This window comes from Myotis lucifugus, unplaced genomic scaffold (assembly GCF_000147115.1).
Source record: "Myotis lucifugus unplaced genomic scaffold, Myoluc2.0 scaffold_288, whole genome shotgun sequence".
Lineage (NCBI taxonomy): Eukaryota > Metazoa > Chordata > Mammalia > Chiroptera > Vespertilionidae > Myotis > Myotis lucifugus.
In genome coordinates, this window is record NW_005871336.1 from 416025 (window position 1) to 430183 (window position 14159).

Consider the following 14159-nt stretch of genomic DNA (forward strand, 5'->3'; position numbering starts at 1 on the left):
TATTTCTCCCTTCAGTTGGCCCAGCCTGCTCTCTAGCTGAGTGCAGTGGGCTGAAGAGCCTTACTGAGGTCTGTTTCTCAGGCTTATACTCTTTTAGTCAGTGTGTGTACTTATTCTGTGGTTGATTGTATTGGAGGAGAATGGGCAAATAATTCCTGCCCAAAGATTGGCAGCCTTATTTGATTTTCATTTTCAAGCTCTCCAGTGCTCCCAATTCTAACAAAGGTATCAGTCATCTCTTTCTTGTTGTTTTTTTTTTTAAAAAAAATTCTTTCCTTATCTATAACTTTAAGCACCTTTATGTAGCTTATCATTGACCTGGGACTCTTATTCAACAAATATTTAACAACTGTGATTGGTGCCTGGAATATAAGGGAGGATGAAATTGATCTGGTTCCTGTTCTCATGAAATTCATAATTTATTGGAAGAATCAAATATTAACCAGATAATCACACATATGTAATTATAAATTATTCTAGATCTCATGAGAACATACATATGGCAGGGGAACTTAAATTTGTGTGTGGGTCAGAGAAAACTCTCTGAGATCTTGAGATCTAGAGGATGAGTAATCTTTAACTAGATGAGGGTGGTGGAGTGAGGCTGAGGGTTAGGAGAGTATAGGAACAGCATAAGGCGCAGCATGTATAACGGGACTGAGCTAGGAAATGGCATGTTTCAGCCAACTTAATGTCTAGGCATTTCATTCATTTTATACTTAGTACTGTTAAAATCATTCCTTCATTGCCTAGATCACTGAAAACACAGAGAGGGAAAAATTCTTGCTTCCAAGTGTTCCTCTATCTTTGTCCCTCCAATTTTTATATGTGCAAACTTAACAATCCTTTAAGGTCCAGCTCAAAAGCCATGTCAACCACAGGGCAAACCTGCTGCCCAGGCCTCATGATTTCATGAGGAAACTTTCAGTCCATTCCCGAGAAGAGAACAGAATTGGGAAAATAAGAAGCCCATTGTGACTGCAGAACAAGCAGCACTTTTAAGTTCAGCTCCATCCATTATATATTTCATATTTTGCTTCCCATCTTTCTGACTCCTGTATTTATTTTTTATTTCTGTACTTGGAGGGAGAGGGATATGATTTATTATCATTGTTGAATGCCAATATCATCCTTGAAGTAAGTCTTCCCTGAACTTGTCCACCTTCTCCTTGGATAGCAGTTACCTTTCTTCTTTTGTACTTTTTAATCTTTCTTTCTTCTCCTACTTTCATTTATTCTGAATTTTATGTCTCTTGAGAACTGCCTATCATTTATACACATGCATCTATACATATATACTTATCCTGCCAGTTATGTTTTCTTTATTTCTTGCCTATTTTGTATTAATCCAGTATTATTTTATTATTATTCATCTTCCCATATTTTTACTGGGTAGAGAATTCTAGGTTTGTTATTTTTTTCTTTCAGCACTTCAAAGATGATACGCTAATCTTTTCTTATCTTCATTACTGAAAACTGTTGAAAAATCAGATATCAGTCTGATTATTGTTCTTTTGAAGGTAATATGGTTTTTTGATGACAATATGTTTTGTTTCCCTCTCATTTGGCTGATTTTCACTATCCCTTGGTATTGTTTTATTTGTATTTATTTTGTTTGGGGTTCGCAGAGATTCCTGTAAGTGTTGGGAAATCCTCAGCTGCTCTCTCTCCAAATATTACCTGTGCCTGAACATTTTTACATATCCCCTATATCTCTTAGGCTCTTATCAGCATTTCCATCCTTTTTATTTCCTTTCTTGCTTCAGTTGGAGTATATTCTACTATCTGTATTGTAGATTACTAATCCATTCTTGAATTGGATCTAATTTGCTGATAAATCCCTAAATATTCCAGTTGTTAAAGTTATCAAAAGATATGGAATATCTATTTTTTTAAACATATTTTATTGATTTTTTACAGAGAGGAAGGGAGAGGGATAGAGAATTAGAAACATCGATGAGAGAGAAACATCGATTAGCTGCCTCCTGCACACCCCCTACTGGGGATCGAGCCCGCAACCAAGGTACATGCCCTTGACTGGAATGGAACCCGGGACCCTTCAGTCCACAGGCCGATGCTCTATCCATTGAGCCAAACCGGTTAGGGCTGGAATATCTATTTTTATAGACTTTAGTTTTGCTGAAATTTTCCATTTTTTGTGATGCATTTTTTAAAACATATTAATCAGTTATTTTAAATTTTGTGTCTTATAATTTTAATACCTGAGGTGTCCTATGGGTCCATTTATATTATCAATTTCCCCTTTTGATCTACTGTCTTTGTATACCTGGTAGTTTTTGTTTGAATGCTGAACATTGAATGCTACATACTGAAATACAATGGTTGTCTCATGGAAAATCAATCGTGTGATTGAGTGGTGTTTTGAACCAGTTTTTCTTTTCTTTTTTTTAATGTAGATCAACATTTTTACTTGAAACAATGACAAACTACAGTTCTCAAAAAAATGAAGTAAAAAAAAGTGAATAAAGTAGGCCTATTTCTTTAAGACAAACAACTGATAGTATTTTTTTTTAGTGTGTTTTTATTGATTTCAGAGAGAGGAAGGGAGATGAAGAGAGAGATTGAAACATTGAGGAGAGAGAACTATCTACAGTATCGGCTGTATCTTTCATGCCTCCCACTGGGGATCCAGCTCGCAACACCAACAAGTGCCCTGACCAGAAATCAAACCTACAATCTCTTGGTGTATGGGACGACGCTCAACCAAAGGAGCCACTGCCTGATGCAACTGATAGTATTCATTGTCAGTGACAAAATTGACAGTGCATTGAGTGAAAAACAGAGTTTTGGAGACGTGCATCCAGTACTGTGAGCTTGACACTTCCCTAATATTTAAAGACTTTTCTGATAAAATTGGTAATGTTAGCTAATGTGATTTTTATACTGTATAATGAAATATGTCTATATTTGAGGGACCTGTATAAAACCGTGAATCAGTATTTTCCAAATTTATGATGTTACAAAATCATGTATTAGAGAAAGAACCATTCAACATGTAAAACTGACCAAGATTTTAACATGACAGTATGAAAAATTCACCAAAATGGTTTCAGACTGCATGTTGAATTTATTTTTTTTACTTTACCATTTTTTGAGATCTAGTATAGTATCAAAGAAGAATGTCCATGATTATATAAAAAGACTATTAAAGTACTCCTCCCTTTTCCAATTATAAATCTGTGTGAGACTAGATTATTTTCATTGACATCAAGTGAAACAATATTCCAAACTTGAGTGCTTAACAAGTTTAGAATCCAGCTTTCTTTGCTTAAGGCAGACAAAAAAAAATTTTTTTTTTAACTATATAACAGTGCTTCTCTTCTCACTATTTTCTTTGTTTTGGGAAAATAGATTTCTCATTAAAATATTTATTTTAATATATGATGATATTTTAAATAGTTAAATAAATATTTGAAAAAAGTCTCAGTCTTTAATTTATAATATGATAAATATTCATGGACATAACCTACATAAACTAAAGTTCTTCGGAGTTTTCAAAAAAATTTTAAGAATAAGGACCACTGAGATAGACTATCATAGCTGAAAGCTATGTGTGGAAGAGGCCTGGATTACTAAAGCATTTACCTACATCCTTTTTCGTCTTGGAGAATGCCCAAAATTTCAAAAAATTTTTGTCATTTCTACATGACAAGAAAGGAACAGATTGGTTAATTTAATAACTATGTCACACAATTAAATATTATTCTTACCTAATTTATTAGATGTCAGATAGATTGCTTGCTTTATAATGTTGTATTGGATTCTGTGAGTATAGTTTTTGACTTGCTGATTATTGACTACATACAGAAAGACAAATGGCATGAACACATAGTTCATAAATATTGGAAATTCTTATGTAGTTGAGAAAGAAGAGATTGAAGTGTTTTCAGTCTTGCTGCCTAGCATCAAAATTTGTTTTTGAGAGTTGCCTTGACTCTACATGTACATCAGCCAAGAGAGTGGTATTTAGTGAAGATGAAAACAAGGCCTTTGGTATTTCAGAAACAATTAAGATAGGATCAAGTTTCTTAAAACATTTCAGTTTTAGATAGTTTTACAGAGATACCAAATTCCATTCCCCACCATTAATGAATACCATCATTTTTCTCCTGGAGAGAACATGCGTATATAAATAACACACCCGTGATTATAGAATGGCTAAAAGATAAGGTAGCTTTCTTCATAACTGTCTTATCAGACTCTTCTCGTCCATATTGGTTTTACTCTTTTATGAATCTATCCTCTTTAGAGTTAAGGTTGTTCAATTTTGTTTTGATTATTCTCTGCTTGATTTTATGTGTGAAAATCTTATTCCTGTAACAAAGTTTAATTATTGAGGGTAAGAACTATACATATTTTACATCATCCACAATGTCTTATTAGCACACAGACTCTTGATACTTGCTGTTCAGTTTAAAAGTTGAGATGCAGGAAATTTATTTCCTATCCTTAAGTATTTGTTGAGACTATACTATGTGTAAGGTGCTGTGTTAGGCACCAATAGATACGCATTTGTACATTTTGCTTTTGTACTGAAGAAGCAAATGGCAAAGCAAAGTGTGGAGGATTCTGAGTCTTCTTGTTTTGAAGTTGTTCCCATGGCAGTAGAATTTTTATGAAAGAAAACGTCTTCTCCAAAATATTAGAGGTGAAGAGGTTTAGCAAAGGAATCGCAGAGTTGCCCTTCTTGGTGCATACGGTTCTCAATCAGATTTTAAATAGCTCTGAAGGCAGAATTGATTTTTGTCTTACACTTGAACTGATGTTTGCACTGATGGTCAATGGGTCTGGTAGACATTGGTTTTTACATTAAGAGGCCCGAACCTTTCTCGTCTTGCCTTTGTTGTTGGCAGGCCCCTAACCAGGCTTGTACCAGCCCAGGCAGTTGCACTGAGTTTGGCTTTGAACTCATACATAGATATATTAGAAAGTCAATCTTCCCACCAACCTTAATGAGTTTAAAAAAAGCACTTCTCTGGGCATAAAATGTTTGAGTGCACTTACAACTGACTAGCCATACTAAGGAGCTATTGCAGTGACATTTCTTGGCCTTAAATTTGGCTAATCTGATAGATTTAAAAAATATATGTAATGAAAATGCTTATTTAAAAGAAGTTTATAAGGTGGCATCATGGGCTCTGCAGACAGACTGCCTGGCTCTGCGGACAGACTGCCTCGCTGTGCCACTTTGTGGCTGTGGCACCTTCAATGAGGTTACTCTTAGTGCTTAGAGCTCATTGCCTATAAAACAGGAAGTAATGGAGCTGTTGGATTAGCTGAGTTAATGCATGTAATATATCAGCTTTGTAAGAGTTGACTATTATTATTGTTTTTATTTCTGCTAGTTAATCAGGTCATATTTTATGGTTTCCATAATTAATCACAGTAAAACCACCTTGTTCACCAATCCTCCACTCACACGCTCAGTTTCTAGGCTATGTTCTTTGTTGCTGGAGTCTTATGAGTTTTGTAATTATATTTTTTGTGAAGGCGACAGAATCACAATAGTGAGAGATGTATTGCACATAAGATTCAGTTTTTGAATATCGAATCATGCTCAATTATCTCCCCATATATGCTGCCACTGGCAACGGTCAAGGCATGCCTATTGTTAGTCACTTCCAGGGAGAATGTATTCTTCCGTAAGATCGTCTTTGAGCAGCATCCCTGAGCCAACTGCAAGTTATTGGGTATCTCCTGCAGCCTCTGGTCCCGTGAAAACTTACTGAGGGCGAAGCCTGTTGTGCTTCTATTTGTGTGTTTTGTGTTTTTTTTTTTGTCCTCCTTAAAGAAAGCTGTGGGAGAATATCACTTATTTGTGATGCCTCCACGTTCTCTCACACGTGCAAATATAAGGGAACACATCCCTTCATCATGAGTTGATCAGAAAACCAAGATTGGCTCTTGAATTCTTATAACTGTGCCAAATAAGCCGGAAACACGTTTTTGTTGTTTGCAGGTGTTGAAACGTAGAGTATGCATTCTGAATGTGACAGAGTAGTTCATTTTTCTGTTAAAAGTTAGAGTTCTTTCCTTCTGGCATCATTGTTTTTTAATATGCTTTTTTGTTGTTGTTGTTGTTGAAATATTGCCATCTCTTTACAGGATGAAATTCTACACTCTATTTCCTTTCTCTTCTCCCCTCAGGAAAATATGGGAAAATGAGGCAAAAACAGCATCTTCTTGCCTTATTTTCCTATGGAGGTAGACAGTGGGTTGAGGGGTGAGAGGCATGAACAAGTTATTCCCAAACAATATTTCTTTGAGACCTTCTGGATGGACTCTAACTGCAACAATAGGGTAGAAATAGAAGTACCAGGGACTTCTAGTTTCTAGAAAGGGGAATCTCAAACCAGGACAGGCCTTGTGAGATGGACCTACTCTACCTGAGCATATTTGCTTTATTCTTGGGACCATTACAGGCTTTTAGACGATTTAGGTCAATTGTAAATTCCGAGAAAGGATCAAGTGAAATATTTTCTGTCCAGCAGATTTGCCGCTGCTGCCCGGGGAAGTGGAGGACGTCAGCACCCACATTCCTTCCGGCATTCCTCCCGCAGCTGACATTCCGCCCGCAGCCCAGCCTCTGACCCCTGCAGTCGTTCCAAGGCCCACGGTGGAAAGAGCGGACAGGCAAAAGGACGAGGTACTCCATGGTGGTACTCCAATTGCAGTGTAACTTGTCCTTTCAGAGAAATGCTCCTCTACCCATCTCTCTTGTATTTTTTCTCAGATTTGGGAAAATTCCAAATTCAAGTGGCTTATTTGGGCCCCTCTCACGGCCATCTATTGCTATTGTATGTGTTTCTTTTTAAGCACAGAGAACGATTGTGTTTTTACATGGAAACTAGTTTTTTTAGAATATGTTTTTATTGATTTCAGAGAGAGAGAGAGAGAGGGAGAGAGAAACATCAGTGATGAGAGAGAATCATCAGTCAGCTGCCTCCTGCATGCCCCCTAGTGTGGATGGAGGCCTCAACCCCAGCATGTGCCCTGAATGGGAATCGAACAGTGACCAATGGGTTAATGGGTCGATGCTCAACCACTGAGCACACCCGCCATGGGAAATATTTTTATTTCATGACGTATCTCTATAGGCCAGTGCTACCTGGGGACAATGCAACCGAAAGGACAGAGGAAGGGGACAGATGGCTTTCTGATCTCTTTTAGTCTGAACTGGCCTTTTTTCTTTGTATTATTGTTCCTAAGGCCCTGTAGACATCCTGTATTTGTTAAGGTAAAGCTAGGCTGCTCCAGGAGAGAACCCCAACAATAATTCAGTGGTGGAGGAGATAGAAGTTTCTTTCTTTCTTGGAACAACCTGTGGAGGGTCTCTCAAGTTAGCAAGTGGCTCTGTTCCCTGGATTCACCACGGCTCCTTCTCTCTGGAACTCCACTCTGCCTCCAGACTCTGTCCTCAAGTGCATGCTTCGGGTCAGGTCCCTATTTTTCCGGGGCAGGGGATGAGAGTGCCTGCTGCGAGTCAGGTCCCCATCCTTCCGGGGGCAGGGGATGAGAACCCGAGGCAGCCTGCTTCCCCAAGCTCAGAGCTCAGGGCTCCATTTTTGCTCACGCCCTATTGGCAGCCACTCATATGTTCCTACCCACCCCAAGGGAGGCTGAGAAGTGTCATCAGCTGTTGGCTTCCCCAGCAGAGTAGAATGGAACCTCTGCCACATGTGTTCTCTCCCAAATGCACCACTTGAAAGTCACCCTTCGCCATCCTTTACAGCTCTTCTGCATGTACTCGACAAAGGTGCACCAGCAGAGGCAGGATGTGACCTTTAGCACTCAGTTCATTGGAACACCAAAGGGGATCAGGAACAGAGATTGCCAACAGCTCTTTATTATCTCTTTCTAAGAAAGCCCTTAGGATGTTTCTTGATTATTTAATTATCAGGTACTCATCTTGCCACTTGAAGATATTTGGTTATGGAAGCAGTCGTTCAATCAGAAATAATCCATGCATTTCAATTTTAAATTACCCCTTTATTATAAGACTTTGTTCACTGGTATGACAAACTTATGTCTAGGGTGCTAGTAGGCTTATGTTAAACCCCTAAATTGGTTACCAGATAAACTGGTAGGGATAGCCACTTTTCAGTGTGTTTTTTGAATTGTGGATTGCTTTTGTTGAGTAGTAAGAAACTAAAATTGCAAGGTTATTTCTGGCAGGAATGAGTTTCTTTAAAAGAATTGTTGACTTCCATTGTGACCATACAAATGATTTGACCAACTAGTGGTCACTGCATCTGGTACCATTATGGAAATGTTTATAAAATGATTTTAGTTGATGGGTTAAAAGAAAACCCTGAATAATTTCTGGAACCTGTCAAACATCCAGTAAAATGCTATTTAAAACCTTATATATGATTGTATCTTCAAAGAGAATATACATTTCTTCCCAGAAAATGTCAACATTTTTAAATATTGGAATCAAAATGATATAAACATGTTTGTGTTGGCAAACTCATGAGACATAGATGAATAACTTTTGAATATCCCTTGGTTTGGGATTCTTATTTCTAACCACCATTTGGAAGAGAAACTTTTCAGAACTATCTAGAAATCATAATACTGCACCAACTCTGCCATGGTTTAATAGTATTAATCTTACTTTAAAGCACCCAATGCCAATATAAGACCATACGCATCAACTTCCAGCAAATATGTCCTGTAAGGGCCTATGAAGGGGCTAGACACAGTGGCTTTCTGTGACTTCAGTCTGGAAAGATGAAAACATACCCTGGATGGCCCAACTTCCTGTAATTGCCTAATAGGAATCCACAGCTTCCTAGTATGGATCAGACCAATTAAAAAAAAATTGTTGTTGTTAATTTTATCACTGGTTTTATACATGTGCATTTCCCCCCTTAGAGTCAAACATTTCCCAAGAACCTTCCAGTTTCTATTTGTGAATAATTTCTTGCCTTAGTTAATATATTTTGATGAAAGTAATTCACATTAGAAAGATGAAAAATTGTGAGTTCCTCCTCCCCATCCCCAACCCATAGAAGAGGTCATAGAAGAAACTTGTATAGTATTTTTTTAATGGGAGATCTCCTGTTTTTCCAATTCATATAGGGTCTTCAAAATTTTTCACCTATAAGGACAGTTTACTTACCATATTGCTTTGTAATAGAGCTTACAGCTAAATGCTGCTGTCATTGATTTGAGCATTAGTTCTGTTTTCTTTGACTTGCCTATGTGGTACTCTGAATGAAAATGACTCCTCTTGTAGCAGTCGCACTTAGAATAAGTCACATGAGCAATTTAAGGAAACTAGCAGCGTTCTGCCAGTGTACAAATTCTATTCCCCCAGAGGCTCAAAAAGATTTCAATTAGATTTGAAATTCTATACCTGAAATCCACATATTTCAGCTCCTTAGGCAAAAATAACAAGTTAATAACTTAATTCACAGTTGTTTTCTGTGTAATAGTGGGAGACTTGGCGTTCCATTGCACAAATGCTTCTCTTTGAAATAAATCAGAATTTGAGTTTGCAACTAATTTGGAGTCTTGTAGCTCAGGACCCTAAGATGAACCTTACTTGAAAGAAGGGAATTCCCAAAGTGTGCCAGAGTAGCCAACAGCTGAAATACATAAATAGAATTGCGACTTTGCTGTCTTTTGAAAGCTGCCATTTTGAAGTTCACAGTGAAGTTTTCTGAGTTGCAGTGTGTCTTCCTTCCTTCCTTCCTTCCTTCCTTCCTTCCTTCCTTCCTTCCTTCCTTCCTTCCTTCCTTCCTTCCTTCCTTCCTTCCTTCCTTCCTTCCCTCCCTCCTTCCTTCCTCCCTCCCTCCTTCCCTCCCTCCCTCCCTCCCTCCCTCCCTCCCTCCCTCTCTTTCTCTCTTTCCTTTTTAAATTTAGGTTTATTGAGATCTCATTTATAGAGTAAAATTTACCATTTTTGGCGTGTATATAGTAAAAAATACTAAATAAAAAACCGGAATACTTTTTATTTATATTTAGGATTTTTAAATGGCATCATTAACATATATAGTAAAATAATAGTTACTTTAAAAATATTATTTTTATTGATTTCATAGAGGAAGGGAGATAGAGAGAGAGAGAAAAAAAAATCAGTGATCAGAAAGAATCATTGATTGGCTGCCTCCTGCATGCCCCCGACTGGGGATTGAGCCCACAACCCAAGGGATTCTTGCCCTTGACCAGGAATCTAACTGTGACCTCCTGGTTCATAGGTCGACACTTAACCACTAAACCACGCCGGCTGGGAAATAGTTACCTTTTAAGTCTATGTTGTTTTATAAATTTCTAAATGTTATGTTGATTTATAAATCTATATAGGGTATTCATAATTACATATTCATAATTACTTTGCTCTAATAACTGATTTATTACTATTCAGTCTGCAAGAGCCATTGATATATACTAAATGTTAATAAAACTCAGAATAATATGTTAATATGAAATTATAATGTCAGAGGCTTGGAAAAAACCCAAGATGCATACTAGTAAAAATGTATGCTAAAATTGCTACGATTTACAAATTATCCATCTATACCTCCCTTCCCCAACCACCCTTTGTATCTCTATGTGTGTGCATATTCTGAAAGAATGTTAGGTAGAAAGTTTACTTTTGAAATTATAGTGTAAAATAAACTAGGTCCTAAAGTAAGTTAGACACCTCAACTTCAGTAAGAATTCAATTTTTTCTTCAGTTGGGTTCACTTTTTGCATTATAACATTTGTTCTTATTTCTCATACTTACAATTTCTTAAATAGTTTATATTCTTTCTTGCCCTTAGTTCTTAGATGTTCATTTTCTTTTGCTTGGGGTGTTTTCTGTCCTCTCTGTTCTCTTAGACTCACTCTCTCTTTTCCTCTTTAACTTGTACTAGTCCTTTCTGAGCTGGGATCAGCTTAGGCATCACTCCCGGAAGTTCTCCTTGACCTCCAGGCTGGGGTTAGTGTCCCTGCTCCAGGATCCCATTGCACCTTGTATGTACTCCCGGAACAACATTGTGTTAATTTGCTTCTTTTCAATTTGCTTGACCCCATGTAACTGTAATCTCCTGGTAGGCTGGGACGGCAGCCTTTTCATTCTAGTACCATTGCTTGCCTATGCCTAGCACAGGGTCTGGTAATACAAAAACAAGGCATAATGCCTACTTCCTTTAACCAGGTATGCAAGGCAGCAAGGATCCCATGAGCGGGAATGCACTGGTTAAAACGGTGTTCCCCTGTATCCCTGTCAGGGTCCCTGTCAGGGTCCTTCGGGATGGGGCCAGGCCTGCAAGCCTCAGTGCTTATCGCTGAGTAGACGTGGAGACTGCAGGGATGCTCACATGCAGGAAATGAACATGTTGCCTGCTTGTGTTTCTTCATTTGAGCTGCTTTCAACAGTATTACCGCATGGTCACTTTGTGGCGTTTAAGTTTCATCTCAGAAAGTGACCACGATGATCGGTTTCTCTGCAGGCTGACCGGCTCCCTTTGTCTGCTGCTCCAGACATCATGGTATTATGTGGAGCCTTGAGTGCTTTTTATTATAGGCTATGGGATTTGTTTAGCTTATCTAGAAAGGGCTTTTCTCCCCGATGGCGATGACCAGGCTTAGGGAAGACTTCCAGGTTGATTTTTCCTGTGTTTTTGGAGAAGGGGAAGCTTTCCCTGAAGACTCTGGATTCAGAACTCACTTCCCTTTCTTACTGACTGCATAGTCTGGGGCATGTGACTTCGCCGTTCAGCTCCTTGTGAGATGGGTTGTTTGAAGATCACTGCTCTTGCCCACACAGTTCCGAGTACCGGGGCTGGCCCTTGGTGGGAACTCACTCCAGTGAGAGCTCCCATCACCCTTGTCAGGAGAGCGCGCACTTTCTAATAAAGAGGAAATCGACAGGCCTCTGAAATGCGTTCCCTTGCTGGTTTTACTGAGAAAGGACGAAAGATGGCCGGGTGTTTGCTCTTAACCCTGCACTCCTAACTATGAGGTTCAACTTGCCCAACGGACAGGAGAGATAATCTATTTTTTATGGTTGTGGGTTTTTTTTCTTTCTTTCACCTTTACTAACAGCACGGTTTCTGAGCTATATACTCCATTATCAAGAACATTGCAAAAGCCACTCAATGAGATCATTTTCCAGGCAAGAATATTTAAAGCTGATTATGGCTTCAGGGCATTTTTTTTCATTCCTGCATAAACCATAGTTTTCAATTATTTCAGCGTCACCATACATATTATAGAGCTGCACATGGGTGCCGGATGAGTTCACGTGTCACACACCATTTGCTTGGGGAGAGGCTCTAGAAGGGGTGATACAGTGAGATTTAAGGCATTCTCTTTTTGTTTAGTGGGAAATACGCTTTTTTTTAAAAAAAAATCTACCTTCTTTTAGGAAGTGTTTAAAACACAGATTATGAATAAATAGACACAAAATTATTATACCTCTTTGCATTTACTCTGGCTTGTAGATAAATTCTGTAATATTTTAAAAATTCTTGGTAGGACAAAAGGATCTTGGACTTTTAAATTTAAGGAGATACTATGTGTTTTAATTCCTACTCTTGTTGGACCAGGAATTATAGGTATTATCTGAATAAGTAAATGAAATAAGTGTAGAGTACTTTTAATTTTGAAAATTGTTTTGTTAAGCCCTAGCCGGTTTGGCTCAGTGAATGGAGTGTAGGCCTGTGGACGGAAGGGTCCCGGGTTCGATTCCAGTCAAGGGCACATGCCCAGGTAGTGGGTTTAGTCCCCAGTAGGGGGCGTGCAGGAGGCAGCCAATCAATGATTCTCTCTCATTGTTGGTGTTTCTATCTCTCTCTCCCTTTCCCTTTCTCTCTGAAATCAATAAAATATTTTTAAAAAAGAAAATTGTTTTGTTGATATGTCTTTTATGGTAAATGGTGAAAATGTATTCAAGGTTGATCAAAATCTTAAGGTGTATTTTTTCACACTTTAAATGCAAACCTTTAGTTTTTCCATATGCTTCTAGTCTAACACTACAGGTGGTAAAAATGTAATGAATGTGTGCAAGATAGATTTTCTGCTTCTTGCTGTGGGCAGAATTAGTTAGTGATATTGTTTAGAGGCAGGGAGGTACAAATGGGGCTCTTAAGGGGCTTACATTAGGTCAAATTGAATAAGTGACTGTATTCCTTTACTTAAAAGAGGGCCTAACCAGCTGAGAGAGCTGGAGTCTAAAAAATGTTTAATTAAATAGTAATAGGGAATCACGTTTTGGACTTTATCGTCATTTACAATGGTCGTAAATGATTTTCCTCCTTTGCTACCTCTTGCAGATACTCGGGGATGAAGTTCAGCCCTTCATTCTTGATGAAGAATTTGATTATGACACTGTGATGCTAACCCCCAAGTTCACTCCTGCAGAGGTAGAAGCCATCAAAGAACAACTATCCAAGCACAAGCGAGAGAACATCAACGCGGACTTGGAGGAACCCCGTGACTGATTCACCAAGACATCTTCCTGTTTACATTTATTTTGTTCTTATTCAAGCAAAAGTAGAATAAATGATAAACCTACTGTAAGCCCCTCTGTGGAAATTTATGTGTGCATTGATTTGTCAGAGTTACTTGCCTATAGGGAGATGCTGCTAACAAGACCACAGAGATCTCCACCCTCACAGAGCTCCCTTCTGTCACGTTGCTGCATCCATGGCGGGTAGGGGGCGATGGAGGTGGCAAGTTCGGACAGGAGTCAATGCCCACTGAAGGGTCAGTTTGAAGAGAGCACTACAACTAGGTAACACGGGGCATTGTAACAAAGATTGGAAGCATCATCACCTTTTTGGGGGTGAAGGACAGTTACACATGCAAAATGCGTTGTAGCACAGAGAGACGTACTGATTATGTGGGGAAGTTATTGGCCGCAGCTATCCAGACATATTGGTATGAATCTGATTGCTGAGAGGCTGGGCTTCTAGGATTGATTGGAAAAGGCATGACTGGAAAAGAAGGCAACTGAGAATTGATTCTATGTCATGTATTAAATTCTTGTACTTTGTTATCGCCATTGTGATAGCTACAAAGTGCAAGGAATGATCTCTGTCTGCAGAAGCGTAAAATATAATTTGAAGAGGTAAGACATAGATAGAAAAAACAGCTAGAGAATGTAAAGCTTATGAAGTCCTAATTGTGTAGAGTACCCATAC

General features: G+C 38.5%; 1 protein-coding gene across 4 annotated transcripts in view; it reads left to right on the top strand.

Annotated features, from left to right (window-relative positions):
• Positions 1–13551, top strand: part of CUNH11orf74 (chromosome unknown C11orf74 homolog) — a 59048-nt gene extending 45497 nt beyond the window's left edge. For 2 of the 4 annotated variants that reach the window (XM_014465341.2, XM_023763520.1), the window contains 2 exons: positions 6510–6667; positions 13290–13551. In XM_014465341.2, the coding sequence (XP_014320827.1) occupies positions 6510–6667; positions 13290–13457 (326 nt within the window). In that variant the 3' untranslated portion in view covers positions 13458–13551. The remainder of the gene's footprint in view (positions 1–6509; positions 6668–13289) is intronic. The other 2 variants (XM_014465347.2, XM_023763521.1) reach the window with 1 other exon arrangement.
• The last annotated feature ends 608 nt before the right edge of the window (positions 13552–14159 follow it).